A 22,229-nucleotide genomic window follows, 5' to 3' on the forward strand; every position below is an offset into this window, starting at 1 on the left:
GTGGCAGGAACATGCCGGACCGGGCTGGCGACGCGCACCGTAGGTTTGGTGCGAGTGGCAGGAACAGGCCGGGTCGGGCTGGCGACGCACACCGTAGGCTTGGTGCGTGGAGCAGGAACAGGCCGGGCTGGGCTGTCGACGCACACCGTAGGCTTGGTGCGTGGAGCAGGGACAGGCCGGACTGGGCTGGCGACGCACACCGTAGGCTTGGTGCGTGGAGCAGAGACAGGCCGGGCTGGGCTGGCGACGCACACCGTAGGCTTGGTGCGTGGAGCAGGGACAGGCCGAACCGGGCTGTGGAGACGGATAGGAGGCCTGGAGTGAAGAGCGGCCACCACCCGTCCTGGCTGAATGCCTACCCTCACACACTCTGTGTGAGGCATCCGCACAGGACGTACAGGGCGGTGAACCCCTGGCCTGGTGGCCTTCTGGATCCGCCCCCTTTTCTCCTCCGTCAGCCCCGTCGTCCATGCCGTGTGCCCCCCCCCCCTAAAATTTTTCTGGGGTTGCCTCACGACCGTCGCCTCTCCACTGTCTCACTCCATGGCCGGCGATCCATCCCGGCCAGGATTTCCCCCCAAGTCCAGGACCCTTTACCGTCCAATATCTCCTCCCATGTCCAGGCTGCCTGCTCCTGGACACGCTGCTCCTCTTTCGCCAGGGCCTTTCCCGGCGCTTCCTCCCATGTCCACCCCAAGGGCTGCCCCTGGACACGCTGCTTGGTCGTTGCATGGTGGGTTTTTCTGTCACGATCGAGGTAAGGAGTAGACCAAGGCGCAGCGTGATGAACAAACATACTTTAATTAGTTAAAGCATCAAAATACAAAACAAAACACGACTCGTGACGTCCACGGTATCAATGACCGAACACGGAACAAAAACCCACAACCACAAAGGGAAAACATACAGTTAAATATGGCTCCCAATCAGAGACAACCAGCCAACAGCTGACACTCGTTGCCTCTGATTGGGAGTCACTCAGTCAAACATAGAATACAACAAACTAGAATGAACACCAACACAGAAATACACACATAGAAATGAACACACCCTGGCTCAACATAATGAGTCCCAGAGCCAGGGTGTGACAGTGGTCCTCTGTAGCTCAGCTGGTAGAGCACGGCGCTTGTAACGCCAAGGTAGTGGGTTCAATCCCCCGGACCACCCATACACAAAAAAATATGTATGCACGCATGACTGTAAGTCGCTTAGGATAAAAGCGTCTACTAAATGGCATATTATATTATTATTATTATTATATGAATCTACCATCGTGTTTGCAGGTCAGAGAAAAAAATGGCCTTTTATAAAAATGTAATGCAATTCTACCTCCTTTTACATAGTAGCAGAATAATTTTTTATACCACACAAATTATAGAAATTACAGGCTAAGAATGAACAGAGCAATAGGCCTATGTGTTCATCTTATCATATTTCTTCAATGCCAAATCAGTTTGTCTTGTTTGCAACTCAACTTTCCCTGTTGGCCAATAGTTACATCTGAGACCTCTGCCTGCCCTGACCCTGAGCCTGACCCTGAGCCTGCCTGCCGTTCTGTACCTTTTTGACTCTGATATGGATTACTGTCCTCTGCCTGCCCTGACCCTGAGCCTGCCTGCCGTTCTGTACCTTTTTGACTCTGATATGGATAACTGTCCTCTGCCTGCCCTGACCCTGAGCCTGCCTGCCGTTCTCTACCTTTTGGTCTCTGATATGGATAACTGTCCTCTGCCTGCCCTGACCCTGAGCCTGACCCTGAGCCTGCCTGCCGTTCTGTACCTTTTGGTCTCTGATATGGATAACTGTCCTCTGCCTGCCCTGACCCTGAGCCTGCCTGCCGTTCTGTACCTTTTGGTCTCTGATATGGATAACTGTCCTCTGCCTGCCCTGACCCTGAGCCTGCCTGCTGTTCTGTACCTTTTTGACTCTGATATGGATAACTGTCCTCTGCCTGCCCTTGACCTGTCGTTTGCCTGCCCCCTGTGTTTGTAATAAACTTTTATTACTTCGACACTGTCTGCATCTGGGTCTTCTCCTGAAACGTGATAGTACGAACTGGCCATGACTGACCCAGCAGACTCGGACCAGCTTCGCAACGCCATCTCCTCCCAAGGAGCCACCATTGAAAGGCACAAGGAGTTGCTTTGTGGTCTCATGGAAGGGTTCCAGACCTTGGCCGAACGCCATGACCGAGCGTTTAACACATTGCTGGAGCAATTACGAGGGTTGTCTGTTAGGCAGCCTACCACGACGTTAACCTCCCAGCCCCTCAGTAACCCAGCTGTTAGCAGCGCAGCCTACCCAGCCACCCCGGTTTCCCGAGAACCCCACTTACCTCCGGCGGAACACTTCAATGGAGAGTCGGGAACCTGTCGGGCGTTTCTCGCTCAGTGTTCTCTCATCATCGAGCTGCAGCCCTCCTCCTTCCCCTCGGACCACTCGAAGATAGCGTACCACATCACGCTGATGTCCGGGAGGGCTCTCGCCTGGGCTATGGCAGTGTGGGAACAACAGTTGGCCTTATGCTTCAGTCTGGAGGAGTTCATGCAGGTAAAGAAGGGTTTCAATGCTCCATTGTCCGGGAGAGAGGCTGCCTGGAAGTTACTCCAGCTTCGGGAAGAATCCCGCAGTGTGGCAGACTATGCTGTGTATTTCCGCACGTTGGCAGCTGAGTGTGCCTGGAACCCAGAAGCGCTGCTTGACACGTTCCTGCACAGCGTATCGGAGGAAGTAAAGGATGAGCTTGCAGCCCGGGAACTACCGACGGATCTCAACTCGCTCATCGCCTTGACCATTCGGATCGATGGGCGATTACGGGAACGAAGGAAGGAGAGGAAGTCCGATTCCACTCACCCGCCCAAGGATTCCACCTCGCCTCCGAGGCATCCCGGAAGTCCTCGACGGCTTTGTTGCCGAGAGAACCCGAGGCTACCCGAGTTCCCCCGAGAGTCTCCGAAGTCTGCCGATCCACCTCTTCCTGAGCAGATGCAAATAGGCAGATCAAGGCTGTCTCCAGCCGAACGGCAATACAGGCTTCACAGGAAGAGTTGCCTGTATTGCGAGACTACTGGTCATTTTGTGTCCACCTGTCCACTAAAAGACCAGGCTCACCGGTAGGAGCGAGTACTCTGGTGGGCCATACGGATAACTTTTCCTCTCCCCTTACTCACACCCCCTTTCATGCCATCTTGCTGTGGGGGAACCAGTTGAAATCACTCCGGGTACCCATCGACTCTGGGGCCGATGAGAGCTTTCTGGACGCTACCCTGGCGTCCGAGCTGGGCATCCCCACTCAGCCCCTCTCCATTCCCATGGACGTTAGAGAGCTGGACGGGCGCTCCATAAGCCGGGTCACCCACAATACCAACCCCATCAACCTACGAGTATCAGGGAACCACAGTGAGACGATCCAATTCCTGCTAATTAAGTCTCCTCAGGTTCCTCTGGTATTGGGTTTCTCTTGGCTCCAGCGACACAACCCCTTTATTGACTGGTCTACTGGTGCCATCATGGGCTGGAGCCCATTCTGCCACGCTCATTGCCTGAAGTCAGCGCAGCCTGGGACGTTTTCCTGGGGGCTCTGAAGTTGCCTCGAACCTGTCCGCCATTCCCGCGGAGTACCAGGACCTCCGGGAGGTGTTCAGTAAGGCCTGGGCCACTTCGCTTCCGCCGCACCGACCCTACGACCGCGGAATCGATCTTCTCCCAGGCACCACTCCGCCCCGGGGACGACTGTACTCGCTGTCAGGTCCAGAGACCAAGGATATGGACACCTACATTGAGGACTCCCTAGCTGCTGGGTTCATCCGTCCTTCTGCCTCCCCCGCCGGCGCAGGGTTCTTCTTTGTGGAGAAGAAGGACAAAATCCTGTGCCCGTGCATCGACTACTGGGGCCTCAATAACATCACAGTGAAGAACCGCTACCCACTACCACTCATCTCCTCGGCCTTCGAGCCGCTCCAGGGGGCCAACGTGTTCTCCAAGCTGGACCTACGGAACGCTTACCACCTGGTGCGTACATGGGAGGGGGACGAGTGGAAGAATGCCTTCAACACGGCCAGCGGTCACTACGAATATCTGGTCATGCCATTTGGCCTTACCAATGCTCCAGCTGTGTTCCTGGTTAATGATGTTCTCCGCGACATGTTGAACCGGTTCGTCTTCGTCTACCTCGACGACATCCTCATCTTCTCCCGCTCCGCCCAAGAACACTTGCTCAATGTCCGACAGGTCCTCCAACGTCTCCTGGAGAACCAGCTTTTTGTGAAAGCGGAGAAATGTGAATTCCATCGCTCCACCATCCCCTTCCTAGGCTACATCATCAATGCAGGGAGTGTACAGATGGATCCCGGGAAGGTGAGAGCGGTGGTGGATTGGCCCCAGCCTACATCCAGAGTGCAGCTGCAACATTTCCTGGGATTCGCCAACTTTTATCGCCGCTTTATCTGGGGTTACAGCACCCTGGCTTCCCCCCTGTCTGCACTCACCTCTCCCAAGGTTTCATTCACATGGTCCCCAGCTGCTGACCGGGCGTTCCTGGGACCTCAAACATTGTTTCACCACTGCTCCCATCTTGGTTTTCCTGACCCATCCCGCCAGTTCGTGGTGGAGGCCGATGCTTCGGATATCGGAGTGGGAGCGGTCCGGTCCCAGCGTTCGGCTCTTGACCTCAAGTTACATCCGTGCGCCTTCATCTCCCATCGCCATTCCCTAAAAGCCGCCTGGGTTTAAACATATTATATTGTACAGAAAGTGAATAGATTCTTCAACTGATAGTGACAGAAAGAGGTTACTTCCCAAGCAAAGTCTATTTTATGTCTCCTCGGCTATAGAAGTTTGTAGCTCCGCCTCTGAATGTCAAAGAAACTATGATATTTCCATTTGCATCGGAGTCACATCCTTCCCGGGTATTTTACAGCTTGTTTCTAGCATAAAACATCTTATAGATGATAATAACTATATAACTATGATGATAACTTTATATAATCGGATCTGTTTTATTTTCTTCAAAATCTTAAACTAACTAGGAGTAGACCTATGCTTTTTGCCATTTGATTTAATAAAAGGTAGGCCTATGCCATACCCTCTCATAACCTTTCAATTCAAGTCCTGATTTTAACTTAACAGCCCTTCACTGACACGGAGGTAGGCTATTTAAATACAGTGCATTCAGAAAGTATTCAGACCCCTTCCCTTTTTCCACATTTTGTTACGTTACAGCCTTATTCGAAAATCCTCATCAATCTACACATAATAAACCATAATGACAAAGCGAAAACAGGTTTTTAGAAATGTTTGCAAATGTATTAAAAATAAAAAACAGAAATACCTTATTTACATAAGTATTCAGACCCTTTGTTATGAGACTCGAAATTGAGCTCCGGTGCATCCTGTTTCCATTGATAATCCTTGAGATGTTTCTACAACTTGATTGGAGTCCACCTGTGTTAAATTCAATTGATTGGACATGATTTGGAAAGGCACACACCTGTCTATATAAAGTCCCACAGTTGACAGTGCATGTCAAAGCAAAAACCAAGCCATGAGGTCGAAGGAATTGTCCTTAGAGCTCCGATTCAGGATTGTGTCGAGACACATATCTGGGGAAGGGTACCAAAACATTTCTGCAGCATTGAAGGTCCCGAAGAACACAGTGGCCTCCATCATTCTTAAATGGAAGAAGTTTGGAACCACCAAGACCCTTCCTAGAGCTGGCCGCCTGGCCAAACTGAGCAATCGGAGGAGAAGGGCCTTGGTCAGGGAGGTGACCAAGAACCTGATGGTCACTCTGACAGAGGTCCAGAGTTCCTCTGTGGAGATGGAAGAACCCTCCAGAAGGACAACCATCTCTGCAGCACTCCACCAATCAGGCCTTTATGGCAGAGTGGTCAGAGAGAAGCCACTCCTCAGTAAGAGGCACATGACAGCCCGTTTGGAGTTTACCAAAGGGCACCTAAAGGACTCTCAGACCATGAGAAACAAGATTCTCTGGTCTGATGAAACCAAGATTGAACTCTTTGGACTGAATGCCAATCAATCAATCAATCAATCAATCAATCAATTTTATTTTATATAGCCCTTCTTACATCAGCTAATATCTCGAAGTGCTGTACAGAAACCCAGCCTAAAACCCCAAACAGCTAGTAATGCAGGTGTAGAAGCACAAGCGTCACGTCTGGAGGAAACCTGGCACCATCCCTACGGTGAAGCATGGTGGTGGCAGCATCATGCTGTGGGGATGTTTTTCAGTGTCAGGGACTGGGAGACTAGCCAGGATCGAAGGAAAGATGAACGGAGCCAAGTACAGAGAGATCCTTGATCAAATCAAATTTGATTTGCCACATGCGCCGAATACAACAGGTGTAGACATTACAGTGAAATGCTTAGTTACAAGCCCTCAACCAACAATGCATTTTTAAAAGAAACATTTAAAAGTAAAAAGTGTTAAGTAAAAAAAATAAAAGCAAATAACTAAAGAGCAGCAGTAAAATAAAATAACAGTAGGGAGGCTATATACAGGGGGCGGGGGCACCGGCTAGTCGAGGTAATTGAGGTAATATGTACATGTGGGTAGAGTTAAAGTGACTATGCAGAAATAATAGACAGAGTAGCAGCAGCGTAAAAGAGGGGGTTGGGGGTGGATCGCAGTGCAAATAGTCCGGGTAGCAATGATTAGCTGTTCAGGAGTCTTGAAAACCTGCTCCAGAGCGCTCAGGACCTCAGACTGGGGCGAAGGTTCACCTTCCAACAGGACAACGACCCTAAGCACACAGCCAAGACAACGCAGGAGTGGCTTCGGGACAAGTCTCAGAATGTCCTTGAGTGGCCCAGCCAGAGCCCGTACTTGAACCCGATCAAACATCTCTGGAGAGACCTGAAAATAGCTGTGCAGCGACGCTCCCAATCCAACCTGACAGAGCTTGAGAGGATCTGCAGAGAAGAATGGGAGAAACTCCCCAAACACAGGTGTGCCAAGCTTGTAGCGTCATACCCAAGAAGACTCAAGGCTGTAATCACTGCCAAGGGTGCTTCAACAAAGTACTGAGTAAAAGGTCTGAATACTTATGTAAATGTCATCTTTTTTTATTATACATTTCCCTAAATTTCTAAAAACCTGCTTTTGCTCTGTCATTATGGGATATTGTGTGTAGATTGATGAGGGAAACAAAACTATTGAATCTATTGTAGAATAAGGCTGTAACGTAACAAAATGTGGAAAAGGTCAAGGGGTCTGAATACTTTCCGAATGCACTGTACATCAGGTGCAAGAAACATATTGTTTTTAATAAAATCAATTATAGTAGTAGCAAGCTATCAAAGTTGACCTCCGATCCTCCATCTTATCTTTGCACTGAACAGAACATAGGCTGTAGGCTAGTCCACGCGGAACATAGTGCATTTTTTTTGGAGAAGGCCTGATCAACAAAACAAAAAAATCGGAAGAAGCCTTTGACTCTCCTCCTGAACTGCCACCTTAGGCCTACACATCACAGCCATTGGTTAGGCAGCACACAAACACGTTTTTGATCAGCAAGAGCAGAGGATGCCGGGCTCAGGGTTGGAATATCCATTGCGGTGTGTAATGATGCCTAGTTTTATTTACACCATCCCAGCAGCTATCTTAGAAATATAACTTTGCTCTGTGCTTCTGCGAGCATACACTTTGTAGTCTATAGCCTATAGGCTATGGATCATTTGATTGAGACCACACTAAATAGGCTATAGGCGCACTTGATATTGCACAGCAGAGAATCAGAGATGCGGGGCGGCATCGGGCACACATCAATATATAGCCAATAAACAACTAATTCTAAAACACTGAGAAATATAGACATTTCATCAATTGCAAATTACATGACCCTCCCCTGGACTAGATTAAACAATTACTAAACCCTCCCCTTGACTGAAATTGAAAAAGCATTTTCCTCCAGGTAACCTTACTATAGGACAGGTGGAGATCGAATTTCAATATTGAAACAATGTTGCAAATGTCGGAGAGACAGACAGCAAGGATTATACACAATTCTGTTGTTGTTGAAAATCAATTACTAGTCTAAAATAAATGGGAGATAATGTGTAATGCTTTTTTATAGTGGAAATGAAGTTTATAACTTGTCTGGCTGGGCTGATAAAACAGTGGATTGCGCAGTGAGATGGAACAGAGTAAATAGGCATTTCAACGTCATAGATTTAGCAGGTGGTCATTTGTAGAATAGACACCCCCACCCGTTGTATAATCCCTGACACGATTTGGAGGTTTAGTTTTCATAAACGACCTATCATATTCTTTGAAACTACAGCATTTGGCAAAATATCTTGTGAATATGGTTTTGCTACTGTAGTACATTCATACATAATCTTTGTTATGATTACTTTGTTGATGGTAAATATTCACACTTCCGTGTGTGTTGTTTGTGATACATTTCATTGGCCGACGACCTGTGACAACTTCCATGTTCCGAGATGGCTAACCAATCGACAGTTTCTCACATCTCACGTGTGTGGCTTCGGCACATAAAATTGGCTGTCTGATTGGCTACTGTTATCACAAGGGTCCTCCTACTTTTAACCCCTGATTCCCGAGCCACAAATGGAGACGCCGAAGTCTGTCTGAATGATCGTGTATGTTTCCACCTGATTGGAGTAGAAATACAGTAGCTAGCGAGGTGGGTGGGACCTGTAGGAATATCTATCTCCTATTGCTGTCAGATCTTTCACTCTTGGACCGTTCGGCCCTTTGGAAATCGAGGTTTGAGGAACTTGGCTTCTCCATTCAGCTTTAGCTAGCATCTTCATCTCTACCTCCGCAGTAAGTTGGCTAACGTTGCACCGAGAACTGATACAAAACTAAATTACTCAAGACAGCTTTCACTGTCGGATAACGAATGTTGGAGACGGAATTATGACGTGTGTGTGTGCGCGTAGTTTAGCGGTTAAGATGGATGTGCTACAAGTGTAAGAAAGCCTAATATTACAATACACGGAGGTGTTTTGTAACAGATGTCTCTTTCCATTAATCAAATTGCGGGTGCACAGTGTGCTGTTGGGGTTTGGATACTGAAATGATTTTGTGAGTGGAGGAATGTGCGCGGGTAGTCTACAGGAGCGCCTTTGTTAAGTGATTGTTTGACCATAAGATGAAAACATCACATTAAAACGCATAGACGGTGTGTCCGTAAGGCTAGGGGAACTTAAGCTTTCCATAAAGTAAATTGCCAAAATTATATAGCTTACTCCTGTCTATACAGAATTCAATAAAATCATTCAAAATAGGCTACTACACCAGAAAGCATGATTTGGCCACAGAGGACCATTAGCTTATTTCAACAACAATAAAAACGTACTTGTTTTAAATCGCATAGGGTTAGGGTTAGGGTGTAGGCATAGCCTACAGTCGGAAGGGTTAGGGTTAGGGTGTAGGCATAGCCTACAGTCGGAAGGGTTAGGGTTAGGGTTAGGGTGTAGGCATAGCCTACAGTCGGAAGGGTTAGGGTTAGGGTTAGGGTGTAGGCATAGCCTACAGTCGGAAGGGTTAGGGTTAGGGTTAGGGTGTAGGCATAGCCTACAGTCGGAAGGGTTAGGGTTAGGGTTAGGGTGTAGGCATAGCCTACAGTCGGAAGGGTCCGCAATTTGAGCAGTGCGTGCTGCAAATACCAAAATAGATTATAATTGAGTTGCGACTGTCAGTGAAAAGCGGAGACCCAGCCAGGCATATCGCAATATTAAAAAATACGATGGCGGAAAAACAGTTTGGAAAGCAAATGTTTATTGCTGTAAAGAGATTACATGAAAATACTCTAATCTGTCTTTAAGTGATCAACATTCTTAACTTAATTGGGCGAACAGTAGCCTATCGTATTGGCACCAACTGAGAACATCGGCCATATCCCCAGTGAGTGTGCATATTCACTGTCTTTATTATTGGGTCAGTGCCACTTGTTTGTTTTTTTGGACAATAATTTCTTCCTCCAGGTTAGATGGAAGTCATATTATATTTGTGTCTCCCCTTCTCGTAGGCCGATTATATGGACAACGTTGTTTTTATTGATCTGTTTGTCAGTGTCAGCAGAGTAGGCTACCCTGTAATCTTTGTAGTATAAAAAAATAAAATAAATCCTTACATCTACGTTCATCCCTGTGTACACTACACGATGTTGGTCCCGTTTCTGTCCCAGACAAGTTTTTGAGATATGAGACAACATCCCCATGTCTGTTTACTCGGGGCGCGCGAGCTTCACCGATGCTCGTTTAATGTGAGCGGGTCTGAGACGCAATCTGGGTGCTACCGAGGTCGTCTTTGAACAGTCCCGATGTTTCCAAACATGTTTTATTTTATCGGCACAATCTGCAATGCTCGTGTAGTGTGAGATGTGCAACGACAAGTTTTGAGAACTGTGATCATCAATAGCCAATGAAAGCTCGCCAGAGAAGAAGCCAGTGATTTGATGATATTGTTGGGCATCACGCAGAATGTGTAGACTCACGAACAGGAGCGATGTCTACTACTAGTCTGCGTCTGTACTTGCCTTTAACCAAAGCCAAAGTGTCAAATCATTACAGCTCAGAAGTGCACAAGCAACGTTATTCAATTCAAAATGTTGGCTAGACATTTCAACTCTGTATGGCAAGTGTGAATGTCTGACTGAATGTCTGAGACTGCTTTGAGCCAGACAGCGCGGGATGGAGAATCCTCACGACCAAGTGAAGAATCTTGTAGTGTGACCCCAGTCTGTGCCACATCGTTTAGTGTGCTCACTACTATAAAGGCAAGACAAAAAAACCGACAGTCATTTAATGTGAGAGGCTCAGCGATGTTAGGATTTTGAAAGACATGTAGTGTACACCAGGCTTAAGCGTAAGGTTGGGGGATTCGAACCAGCTTTTCGACCTATGTGAAAAATCTGTTGATGTGCACTTGAGTAAGGCACTTTACCTTGACTGCGCCTGTAAGTCGCTTTGGATAAGTGTGTGTGTGAGCGAGAGAGGTTATCCGTTTGTCATTAGTATCTCAGTAGCAGACCACCCTGCAGGCTGGCTGGCCTCTGAAGCTGAGCAGGGTCGGTCCTGGTCAGTACCTGGATGGGGGAGCACATTGCTGATTGATGCACTCCACCAACATTTATACTGAACAAAATTATAAACGCAACATGTAACAATTTAAGATTTTACTGAGTTACAGTTCATATAAAGGAAATCAGTTAATTGAAATAAATTCATTCTGCATATATATATTTCAAATGACTGGGAATACAGATATGCATCTGTTGGTCACAGTTACCTTAACAAAATGGGGTGTGGATCAGAAAACCAGTCAGTATCTGCCAAATTCTCTCATGATGGACGCGGCTTATGGTAGATAATTTAACTGTAAATTCTCTGGCAACAGCTCTGGTGGACGTTCCTGCAATCAGCCTGCCAATTGCACGCTCCCTCAACTTGAGACATCTGTGGCATTGTGTTGTGTGACAAAACTGCACATTTTAGAGTGGCCTTTTATTGTCCCCAGCACAAGATGCACCTGGGTAATGATCATGCTGTTTAATCAGCTTCTTGATATGCCACACCTGTCAGGTGGATGGATTATCTTGGCAAAGTAGAAATGCTCACTAACGGGGATGTAAACAAATGTGTGCCAAAAAATTGTGAGAGAAATAAGCTTTTTGTGCGTATGGAGCATTTCTGGGATCTTTTTATTTTAGCTCATGAAACATGGGACCAACACTTTACATGTTGGGTTTATATTTCTGAACGCTATAGTTATGTTCCTCTAGTCAAGCCTCTACCCAGCCCTTACCCTCTGATGCTTAGGCAATATTCAGATTCTCTGCCCTCCTCATGGATTTAAAAGCAATGGACTGGTGTGAAGAATATGGCGGAAACTCCCTCCGGTTATGCTTTCACCAATCCAGTGCTTTTAAATGAATGAAGGGGACTGAACAAGTGCACACTTCAGTAGAACGATAGAGAATCGGAACACAGCCTCAGCCTCCTATGAAGGGGCAGCTGGTAACATCTCTCTCACTTATTGGCAGATGGCGAAAAGCCCAGTCCGAGCCGCTGGTGTCCCCCACCCCTACTGGCCGCGGGACCTGTCCATCCCAGGCTACGTGGCCAACGATAGGTCAATGCATGAGATCCTGTCCTTTCTGTTCTCTGTGTCGGGTCTCTTCATGCTGTCCAGCTGGGTCCTGACGGGCCGGGAGTGGGCCAGGGATGGCCAAGGTCAGGGGTTCGGCGTGGCCAGGCGGCTGGCTATCTGCTGGTTTGCTGTCTGTGGGTTCATCCACGGGGTCATTGAGGGATGGTTCTCTCTCTATTATGACATCATCCCCTCAGACCAGAGCTTCCTGTCTCAGCTGTGTAAGTAGAACCTAGTACTAGAACCCTCTAGTAGAACCTCCATTCACTACTATAACCTAGTACTAGAACCCTATGGTAGAACCTCCATTCACTACTATAACCTAGTACTAGAACTCTCTAGTAGAACCTCCATTCACTACTATAACCTAGTACTAGAACCCTCTAGTAGAACCTCCATTCACTACTATAACCTAGTACTAGAACCCTCTAGTAGAACCTCCATTCACTACTATAACCTAGTACTAGAACCCTCTAGTAGAACCTCCATTCACTACTATAACCTAGTACTAGAACCCTCTAGTAGAACCTCCATTCACTACTATAACCTAGTACTAGAACCCTATGGTAGAACCCCCATTCACTACTATAACCTAGTACTAGAACCCTATGGTAGAACCTCCATTCACTACTATAACCTAGTACTAGAACCCTATGGTAGAACCTCCATTCACTACTATAACCTAGTACTAGAACCCTCTGGTAGAACCTCCATTCACTACTATAACCTAGTACTAGAACCCTCTAGTAGAACCTCCATTCACTACTATAACCTAGTACTAGAACCCTCTAGTAGAACCTCCATTCACTACTATAACCTAGTACTAGAACCCTCTAGTAGAACCTCCATTCACTACTAGAACATAGTACTAGAACCCTCTAGTAGAACCTCCATTCACTACTAGAACATAGTACTAGAACCCTCTAGTAGAACCTCCATTCACTACTATAACCTAGTACTAGAACCCTATGGTAGAACCTCCATTCACTACTATAACCTAGTACTAGAACCCTATGGTAGAACCACCATTCACTACTATAACCTAGTACTAGAACCCTCTGGTAGAACCTCCATTCACTACTAGAACCTAGTACTAGAACCCTCTAGTAGAACCTCCATTCACTACTAGAACCTAGTACTAGAACCCTCTAGTAGAACCTCCATTCACTACTATAACCTAGTACTAGAACCCTCTAGTAGAACCTCCATTCACTACTATAACCTAGTACTAGAACCCTCTAGTAGAACCTCCATTCACTACTATAACCTAGTACTAGAACCCTCTAGTAGAACCTCCATTCACTACTATAACCTAGTACTAGAACCCTCTAGTAGAACCTCCATTCACTACTATAACCTAGTACTAGAACCCTATGGTAGAACCTCCATTCACTACTATAACCTAGTACTAGAACCCTCTAGTAGAACCTCCATTCACTACTATAACCTAGTACTAGAACCCTCTAGTAGAACCCTCCAGTAGAACCTCCGGTCTCTTCTAGAACCCTCCTATTGCAAGGAAAAGAGAACCCACAACAAGTAGAATGTAACTAACAGAACGTTGTCTTCTCTCTTTGTCCACAGGGAAGGAGTACTCCAGAGGAGACAGCAGATATGTCATGTAAGTTTTTTTTCTTTGTAAACTGTTGGTCCCATGTTTAATGAGCTGAAATAAAAGATCCCAGAAATGTTCCATATGCACAAAAAGCTTATTTCTCTCACAACCGCAGAGGGGGTGGGGGGAAATGACTATAGCGACGCAGAATGACTATTGAGGGGGAATGACTATAGGGGAGCAGAATGACTATTGAGGGGGAATGACTATAGGGGAGCAGAATGACTATTGAGGGGGAATGACTATAGGGGAGCAGAATGACTATTGAGGGGGTGGGGGGGGAATGACTATAGGGGAGCAGAATGACTATTGAGGGGGAATGACTATAGGGGAGCAGAATGACTATTGAGGGGGAATGACTATAGGGGAGCAGAATGACTATTGAGGGGGTGGGGGGGGAATGACTATAGGGGAGCAGAATGACTATTGAGGGGGAATGACTATAGGGGAGCAGCATGACTATTGAGGGGGTGGGGGGGAATGACTATAGGGGAGCAGAATGACTATTGAGGGGGAATGACTATAGGGGAGCAGCATGACTATTGAGGGGGTGGGGGGGAATGACTATAGGGGAGCAGAATGACTATTGAGGGGGAATGACCATAGGGGAGCAGAATGACTATTGAGGGGGAATGACCATAGGGGAGCAGAATGACTATTGAGGGGGAATGACTATAGGGGAGCAGCATGACTATTGAGGGGGAATGACTATAGGGGAGCAGCATGACTATTAACAGGAAATGACTATTGAGGGGAATGACTTGCGGCACAGCATGACTATTGAGGGGGAATGACTATTGAGGGGGAATGACTTGCAGAGCAGCATGACTATTGAGGGGGAATTACTATAGGGGAGCAGCATGACTATTGAGGGGGAATGACTATAGGGGAGCAGCATGACTATTAACAGGAAATGACTATTGAGGGGAATGACTTGCGGCACAGCATGACTATTGAGGGGGAATGACTATTGAGGGGGAATGACTTGCAGAGCAGCATGACTATTTAGGGGGAATTACCATTGGGGAGCAGCATTACTATTGAGGGAATGGGGGAATTAATATAGGGGAGCAGCATGACTATTAACGGGAAATTACTATTGAGGGGTTTGACTTGCGGCACAGCATGACTATTGAGGGGGAATGACTATTGAGGGGGAATGACTTGCGGAGCAGCATGACTATTGAGGGGGAATTACTATAGGGGAGCAGCATGACCACTGAGGGGGAATGACTATAGGGGGAGCAGCATGACTATTGAGGGGGAATGACCATAGGGGGAGCAGCATGACTATTGAGGGGGAATGACCATAGGGGAGCAGCTTGACCACTGAGGGGGAATGACTATAGGGGAGCAGCATGACTATTGAGGGGGAATGACTATAGGGGGAGCAGCATGACTATTGAGGGGGAATGACTATAGGGGGAGCAGCATGACTATTGAGGGGGAATGACTATAGGGGAGCAGCATGACTATTGAGGGGGAATGACCATAGGGGAGCAGCTTGACCACTGAGGGGGAATGACTATAGGGGAGCAGAATGACTATTGAGGGGGAATGACTATAGGGGGAGCAGCATGACTATTGAGGGGGTGGGGGGAATGACTATAGGGGAGCGGCATGACTATTGAGGGGGTGGGGGGAATGACTATAGGGGAGCAGAATGACTATTGAGGGGGTGGGGGGGAATGACTATAGGGGAGCGGCATGACTATTGAGGGGGTGGGGGGGAATGACTATAGGGGAGCGGCATGACTATTGAGGGGGAATGACTATAGGTGACCAAGTGAAATAAAAACATTTAAAAAACCAGTAATAATATACAGTGCATTCGGAAGGTATTCAGACCCCTTGACTTTTTCCGCATTTTGTTACGTTACAGCCTTATTCTAAAATGGATAAATAAATCTACACCCAATACCCCATAATGACCCAATACCCCATAATGACCCAATACCCCATAATGACCCAATACCCCATAATGACCCAATACCCCATAATGACCCAATACCCCATAATGACAAAGCGAAAACTGGTTATTATAATTTTTTGCTAATGTATAAAAAATAAGCAAACTGACACCTTTTATTTACATAAGTATTCAGACCCTTCGCTGTGAGACTCGAAATTGATTTCAGGTGCTTCCTGTTTCCATTGATCATCCTTGAGATGTTTCTACAACTGGATTGGAGTCCACCTGTAGGAATTTCAATTGATTAGACATGATTTGGAAAGGCACATGCATCTCTATATAAGGTCCCACAGTTGACAGTGCATGTCAGAGCAAAAACCAAGCCATGAGGTCGAAGGAATTGTCCGTAAAGCTCTGATACAAGTGTGTCGTGGCACAGATCTGGGGAAGGGTACCAAAACAATTATGCAGCATTGAAGGCCTCCATTCTTAAATGGAAGAAGTTTAGAACCACCAAGAATCTTCCTAGAGCTGGCCGCCCGGCCAAACGGAGCAATCGGGGGGAGAAGGGCCTTGGTCAGGGAGGTGACCCGATGGTCACTCTGACAGAGCTCTAGGCTTCCTCTGTGGACATGGGAGAACCTTCCAGAAGGACAACCATCTCTGCAGACTCTACCAATCAGGCCTTTATGGTAAAGTGGCCAGATGGAAGCCACTCCTCAGTAAAAGCCACATGACAGCCCGCTTGGAGTTTGCCAAAAGGCACCTAAAGGACTCTCAGACCATGAGAAACAAGATTCTCTGGTCTGATGAAACCAAGATTGAACTCTTTGGCGTAAATGCCAAGCGTCACGTCTGGAGGAAACCTGGCACCATCCCTACGGTGAAGCACGGTGGTGGCCGCATCATACTGTGGGGATGTTTTTCAGCGGCAGGGACAGGGAGACTACTCAGGATCGAGGCAAAGATGAACGGAGCAGAGTACAGAGAGAACCTGCTCCAGATCTCTCAGGACCTCAGACTGGGGCAAAGGTTCACGTTCCAACAGGAGAACAACCCTAAGCACACAGCCAAGACAACGCAGGAGTGGCTTCGGGACAAGTCTCTGAATGTCCTTGAGTGGCCCAGCCAGAGCCCGGACTTGAACCCGATCGAACACCTCTGGAGAGACCTGAAATTGGCTGTGCAGCAACGCTTCCCATCTGACTGAGCTTGAGAGGAATGGGAGAAACTCCCCAAATACAGGTGTGCCAAGCTTGTAGCGTCATACCCAAGAAGACTCGAGGCTGTAATCGCTGCCAAAAGTGCTTCAACAAAGTACGGAGTTGACGTACCAGACTGTGATTCAGCCCGACAGTATGCTCTCGATGGTGCTCCTGTAGAACACTGTGAGGCCCTCGGACAGGCCACATTTCTTCAGCCTCCTGAGGTTGAAGAGTCACTGTCGTGCCTTCTTCACTAAGGTGTCCGTGAGGTTAGACCATTTCAGCTCCTCTGAGATGTGTACGCCAAGGAATTTGAAGTTATTAACGGTCTGCACACGGCCCCGTTGATGAGGATGGGGGCGTGTCCAGCCTGGTTCCTCCTGAAGTCCACAATCGGCTCCTTTGTTTTGCAAACGTTGAGGGAGAGGTTGTTTACCTGGCACCATGCTGTCAGAGTGCCTCCCTCCTCTCTGTAGGCTCTCGTCGTTGTTGGTAATCAGGCCTACTGCTGTTGCGTCGTCAGCGAACTTGATGATGGAGTTGGAACTGTGTGAGCCTACGCAGTCGTGGGTATACAGAGAATACAGGAGGGGACTGAGGACGCACTCTTGTGGGGCCCCTGTGTTGAGGATTAGTGTGGAGGAGGTAATGTTGCCTACCTTCACCACCAGGGGGCGGCCCGTCAGGAAGTCCAGGACCCAGTTGCAGAGGGGGGAGTTCAGACCCAGGGCTGTGAGCTTTGTGATGAGTTTATAGGGCACTATAGTATTGAAAGCCGAGCTGTAGTCGATCAACAGCTTTCTCACATATGTATTCCTTTTGTCCAGGTGGGTAAGGGCAGTGTGCAGGGCAATGGCGATTGCGATTGCGTTGTTAGGTGACCTGGTAGGTGAATTGGAGAGGGTGGAGTGTGTCAAGGAGGTGATATGATCTTTGATTAGCCTCTCAAAGCACTACTGACTGGTTTTCTAATCCACGCTTTTTATTTTTTTAAGGTACAGTGTCTGTGACCAACCGATGCATATCAGTATTCCCAGTCATGTGAAATACATAGATTAGGGTCTAATGAATTTTATTTCAATTGACTGATTTCCTCATGAACTAACTCAGTCAAATCTTTGAAATTATGCATGTTGTGTTTTATATTTTTGTTCAGTATACTAACTGTAGGCTAAGGAGAACAATTAAATCAACTGCGGAGTGTTCTCCCCCCTCCTGTTCTATCTCCCTCTCTGTGTAGAGCTGATAACTTCACGGTGTGTATGGAGACAGTAACAGCCTGGTTCTGGGGTCCATTCAGTTTGTGGACGGTGTTTGCCTTCCTGGCCAACAAACCATACCGCTTTGTCCTGCAACTGATTGTCTCTCTTGGTAGGTACACTGGTAGGGTACCTTGGGGGTGGGGGGGTGGAGGCGTAAACCCTATGAGCTGATTACCTGTGGGGGTGGGGGGGGTGTAAACCCTATGAACTGATTACCTGTGGGGGTGGGGGGGGGTGTAAACCCTATGAACTGATTACCTGTGGGGGTGGGGTGGGTGTAAACCCTATGAACTGATTACCTGTGGGGGTGGGGGGGGGTGTAAACCCTATGAGCTGATTACCTGTGGGGGTGGGGGGGGGGTGTAAACCCTATGAACTGATTACCTGTGGGGGTGGGGGGGGGTGTAAACCCTATGAACTGATTACCTGTGGGGGTGGGGGGGGGGGGGGTGTAAACCCTATGAGCTGATTACCTGTGGGGGTGGGGGGGGTGTAAACCCTATGAACTGATTACCTGTGGGGGTGGGGGGGGTGGTGTAAACCCTATGAACTGATTACCTGTGGGGGTGGGGGGGGGTGTAAACCCTATGAGCTGATTACCTGTGGGGGTGGGGGGGGGGGGGGGGGTGTAAACCCTATGAACTGATTACCTGTGGGGGTGGGGGGGGTGTAAACCCTATGAACTGATTACCTGTGGGGGTGGGGGGGGTGTAAACCCTATGAGCTGATTACCTGTGGGGGTGGGGGGGGTGTAAACCCTATGAACTGATTACCTGTGGGGGTGGGGGGGGTGTAAACCCTATGAGCTGATTACCTGTGGGGGTGGGGGGGGTGTAAACCCTATGAACTGATTACCTGTGGGGGTGTAAACCCTATGAGCTGATTACCTGTGGGGGTGGATGTGTAAACCCTATGAGCTGATTACCTGTGGGGGTGGATGTGTAAACCCTATGAACTGATTACCTGTGGGGGTGGATGTGTAAACCCTATGAGCTGATTACCTGTGGGGGTGGATGTGTAAACCCTATGAACTGATTACCTGTGGGGGTGTCCTCTGTCTCCAGGTCAGCTGTGTGTGTTAACCCCTGTCCTCTGTCTCCAGGTCAGCTGTGTATGTGTTAACCCCTGTCCTCTGTCTCCAGGTCAGCCCTGTCCTCTGTCTCCAGGTCAGCTGTGTGTGTGTTAACCCCTGTCCTCTGTCTCCAGGTCAGCCCTGTCCTCTGTCTCCAGGTCAGCTGTGTGTGTTAACCCCTGTCCTCTGTCTCCAGGTCAGCCCTGTCCTCTGTCTCCAGGTCAGCCCTGTCCTCTGTCTCCAGGTCAGCTGTATGTGTTAACCCCTGTCCCCTGTCTCCAGGTCAGCCCTGTCCTCTGTCTCCAGGTCAGCTGTGTGTGTTAACCCCTGTCCTCTGTCTCCAGGTCAGCCCTGTCCTCTGTCTCCAGGTCAGCTGTATGTGTTAACCCCTGTCCTCTGTCTCCAGGTCAGCCCTGTCCTCTGTCTCCAGGTCAGCTGTATGTGTTAACCCCTGTCCCCTGTCTCCAGGTCAGCCCTGTCCTCTGTCTCCAGGTCAGCTGTATGTGTTAACCCCTGTCCTCTGTCTCCAGGTCAGCCCTGTCCTCTGTCTCCAGGTCAGCTGTATGTGTGTTAACCCCTGTCCCCTGTCTCCAGGTCAGCTGTATGGGGCGGTCCTGTATTTTTACACAGAGCACCGTGATGGTTACAGCCACAGTCAGATGGGACATCCTCTGTACTTCTGGTTCTATTTTGTCTTCATGAACGTCCTCTGGATCATCATTCCTCTGGTCCTCATACTGGACGCATGGAGACACATGCAGCAGGCCCAGACACACACTGACCTGGCCCAGAAGGAGAAGATGAACTGATGAGAGGAGGGGGGGTGTAACAAAGGATCATATAACAATAGCTTGATTGAGAAAGGGAGATATTTTAGCGCTGTTGAACAGAACTCTGAATAATAATACTAATAATGTGTAAACTGACCAAACAAAACAATGTTGAGATGCACTGTATCATGTGTGTGTGGATTGTATAGAATCTTTTCCATTATGCAATGGGCCTTTTCCCTTTTTCTAAACTGATTAAACACATGAAGACAATGTGTCGTTTGACTCTTATCTGTTAGTCAAACTCTTCTGTATACAGTGCATTCAGAAAGTATTCACACCCCTTCCCTTTTTCCACATTTTGTTACGTTACAGCCTTATTCTAAAATAGATTTAATTGTTTTCCTCATCAATCTACACACAATACCCCATAATGACAGAGCAAAAACAGGTTTTTATAAATGTTTGCAAATTTGTAAAAAATGTAAACTGAAATATCTTATTTACGTAATTATTCAGGCCCTTTGCTATGAGACTCGATTGCGCTCAGGTGCATCCTGTTTCTATTGATCATCCTTGAGATGTTTCTACAACTTGATTGGAGTCCACCTGTGGTAAATTCAATTGATTGGACATGACTTGGAAAGGCACATACCTGTCTATATAAGGTCCCACAGTTGACAGTGCATGTCAGAGCAAAAACCAAGCCATGAGGTCGAAGGAATTGTCCGTAGAGCTCCGAGGCAGGATTGTGTCGAGGCACAAATCTGGGGAAGGGTACCAAAAAATGTCTGCAGCATTGAAGGTCCCCAAGAACACAGAGGCCTCCATCATTCTTAAATGGAAGAAGTTTGGAACCACCAAGACTCTTCCTAGAGCTGGCTGCCCGGCCAAACTGAGCAATCGGGGGAGAAGGGCCTTGGTCAGGGAGGTGACCAAGAACCTGATGGTCACTCTTGACAGAGGTCCAGAGTTCCTCTGTGGAGATGGGAGAACCTTCCAGAAGGACAACCATCTCTGCAGCACTGCACTAATTAGGCCTTTATGTTATAGATAGTTTGTGTGTATGTATTGATATGTGGGCTACATGTGTTTTTTTATACAGTGGGGGAAAAAATTATTTAGTCAGCCACCAATTGTGCAAGTTCTCCCACTTAAAAAGATGAGAGAGGCCTGTAATTTTCATCATAGGTACACGTCAACTATGACAGACAAATTGAGGGAAAAAAATCCAGAAAATCACATTGTAGGATTTTTAATGAATTTATTTGCAAATTATGGTGGAAAATAAGTATTTGGTCACCTACAAACAAGCAAGATTTCTGGCTCTCACAGACCTGTAACTTCTTCTTTAAGAGGCTCCTCTATCCTCCACTCGTTACCTGTATTAATGGCACCTGTTTGAACTTGTTATCAGTATAAAAGACACCTGTCCACAACCTCAAACAGTCACACTCCAAACTCCACTATGGCCAAGACCAAAGAGCTGTCAAAGGACACCAGAAACAAAATTGTAGACCTGCACCAGGCTGGGAAGACTGAATCTGCAATAGGTAAGCAGCTTGGTTTGAAGAAATCAACTGTGGGAGCAATTATTAGGAAATGGAAGACATACAAGACCACTGATAATCTCCCTTGATCTCCCCCGTGGGGTCAAAATCACAAGAACGGTGAGCAAAAATCCCAGAACTACACGGGGGACCTAGTGAATGACCTCCAGAGAGCTGGGACCAAAGTGACAAAGTCTACCATCAGTAACACACTACGCCGCCAGGGACTCAAATCCTGCAGTGCCAGACGTGTCCAGGCCCGTCTGAAGTTTGCTAGAGTGCATTTGGATGATCCAGAAGAGGATTGGGAGAATGTCATATGGTCAGATGAAACCAAAATAGAACTTTTTGGTAAAAACTCAACTCGTCGTGTTTGGAGGACAAAGAATGCTGAGTTGCATCCAAAGAACACCATACCTACTGTGAAGCATGGGGGTGGAAACATCATGCTTTGGGGCTGTTTTTCTGCAAAGGGACCAGGACGACTGATCCGTGTAAAGGAAAGAATGAATGGGGCCATGTATCATGAGATTTTGAATGAAAACCTCCTTCCATCAGCAAGGGCATTGAAGATGAAACGTGGCTGGGTCTTTCAGCATGACAATGATCCCAAACACACCGCCCGGGCAACGAAGGAGTGGCTTCGTAAGAAGCATTTCAAGGTCCTGGAGTGGCCTAACCAGTCTCCAGATCTCAACCCCATA

The 22,229-nt window shown here is 47.6% G+C and overlaps 1 protein-coding gene across 1 annotated transcript; it reads left to right on the forward strand.

Moving 5' to 3' along the window:
* The first annotated feature begins 8,592 nt into the window (after positions 1–8,592).
* Positions 8,593–20,248, forward strand: ebp (EBP cholestenol delta-isomerase). The gene is made up of 5 exons (XM_084197552.1): positions 8,593–8,809; positions 12,033–12,360; positions 13,724–13,760; positions 18,112–18,242; positions 19,800–20,248. Exons 2-5 carry the CDS (start codon positions 12,033–12,035, stop codon positions 20,012–20,014), a joined length of 711 nt encoding a protein of 236 aa, XP_084053678.1. The 5' UTR covers positions 8,593–8,809; the 3' UTR covers positions 20,015–20,248.
* Positions 20,249–22,229: the final 1,981 nt, after the last annotated feature.

This window comes from Coregonus lavaretus (genome assembly GCF_964263955.1).
Source record: "Coregonus lavaretus genome assembly, contig: HAP1_SCAFFOLD_749, whole genome shotgun sequence".
Lineage (NCBI taxonomy): Eukaryota > Metazoa > Chordata > Actinopteri > Salmoniformes > Salmonidae > Coregonus > Coregonus lavaretus.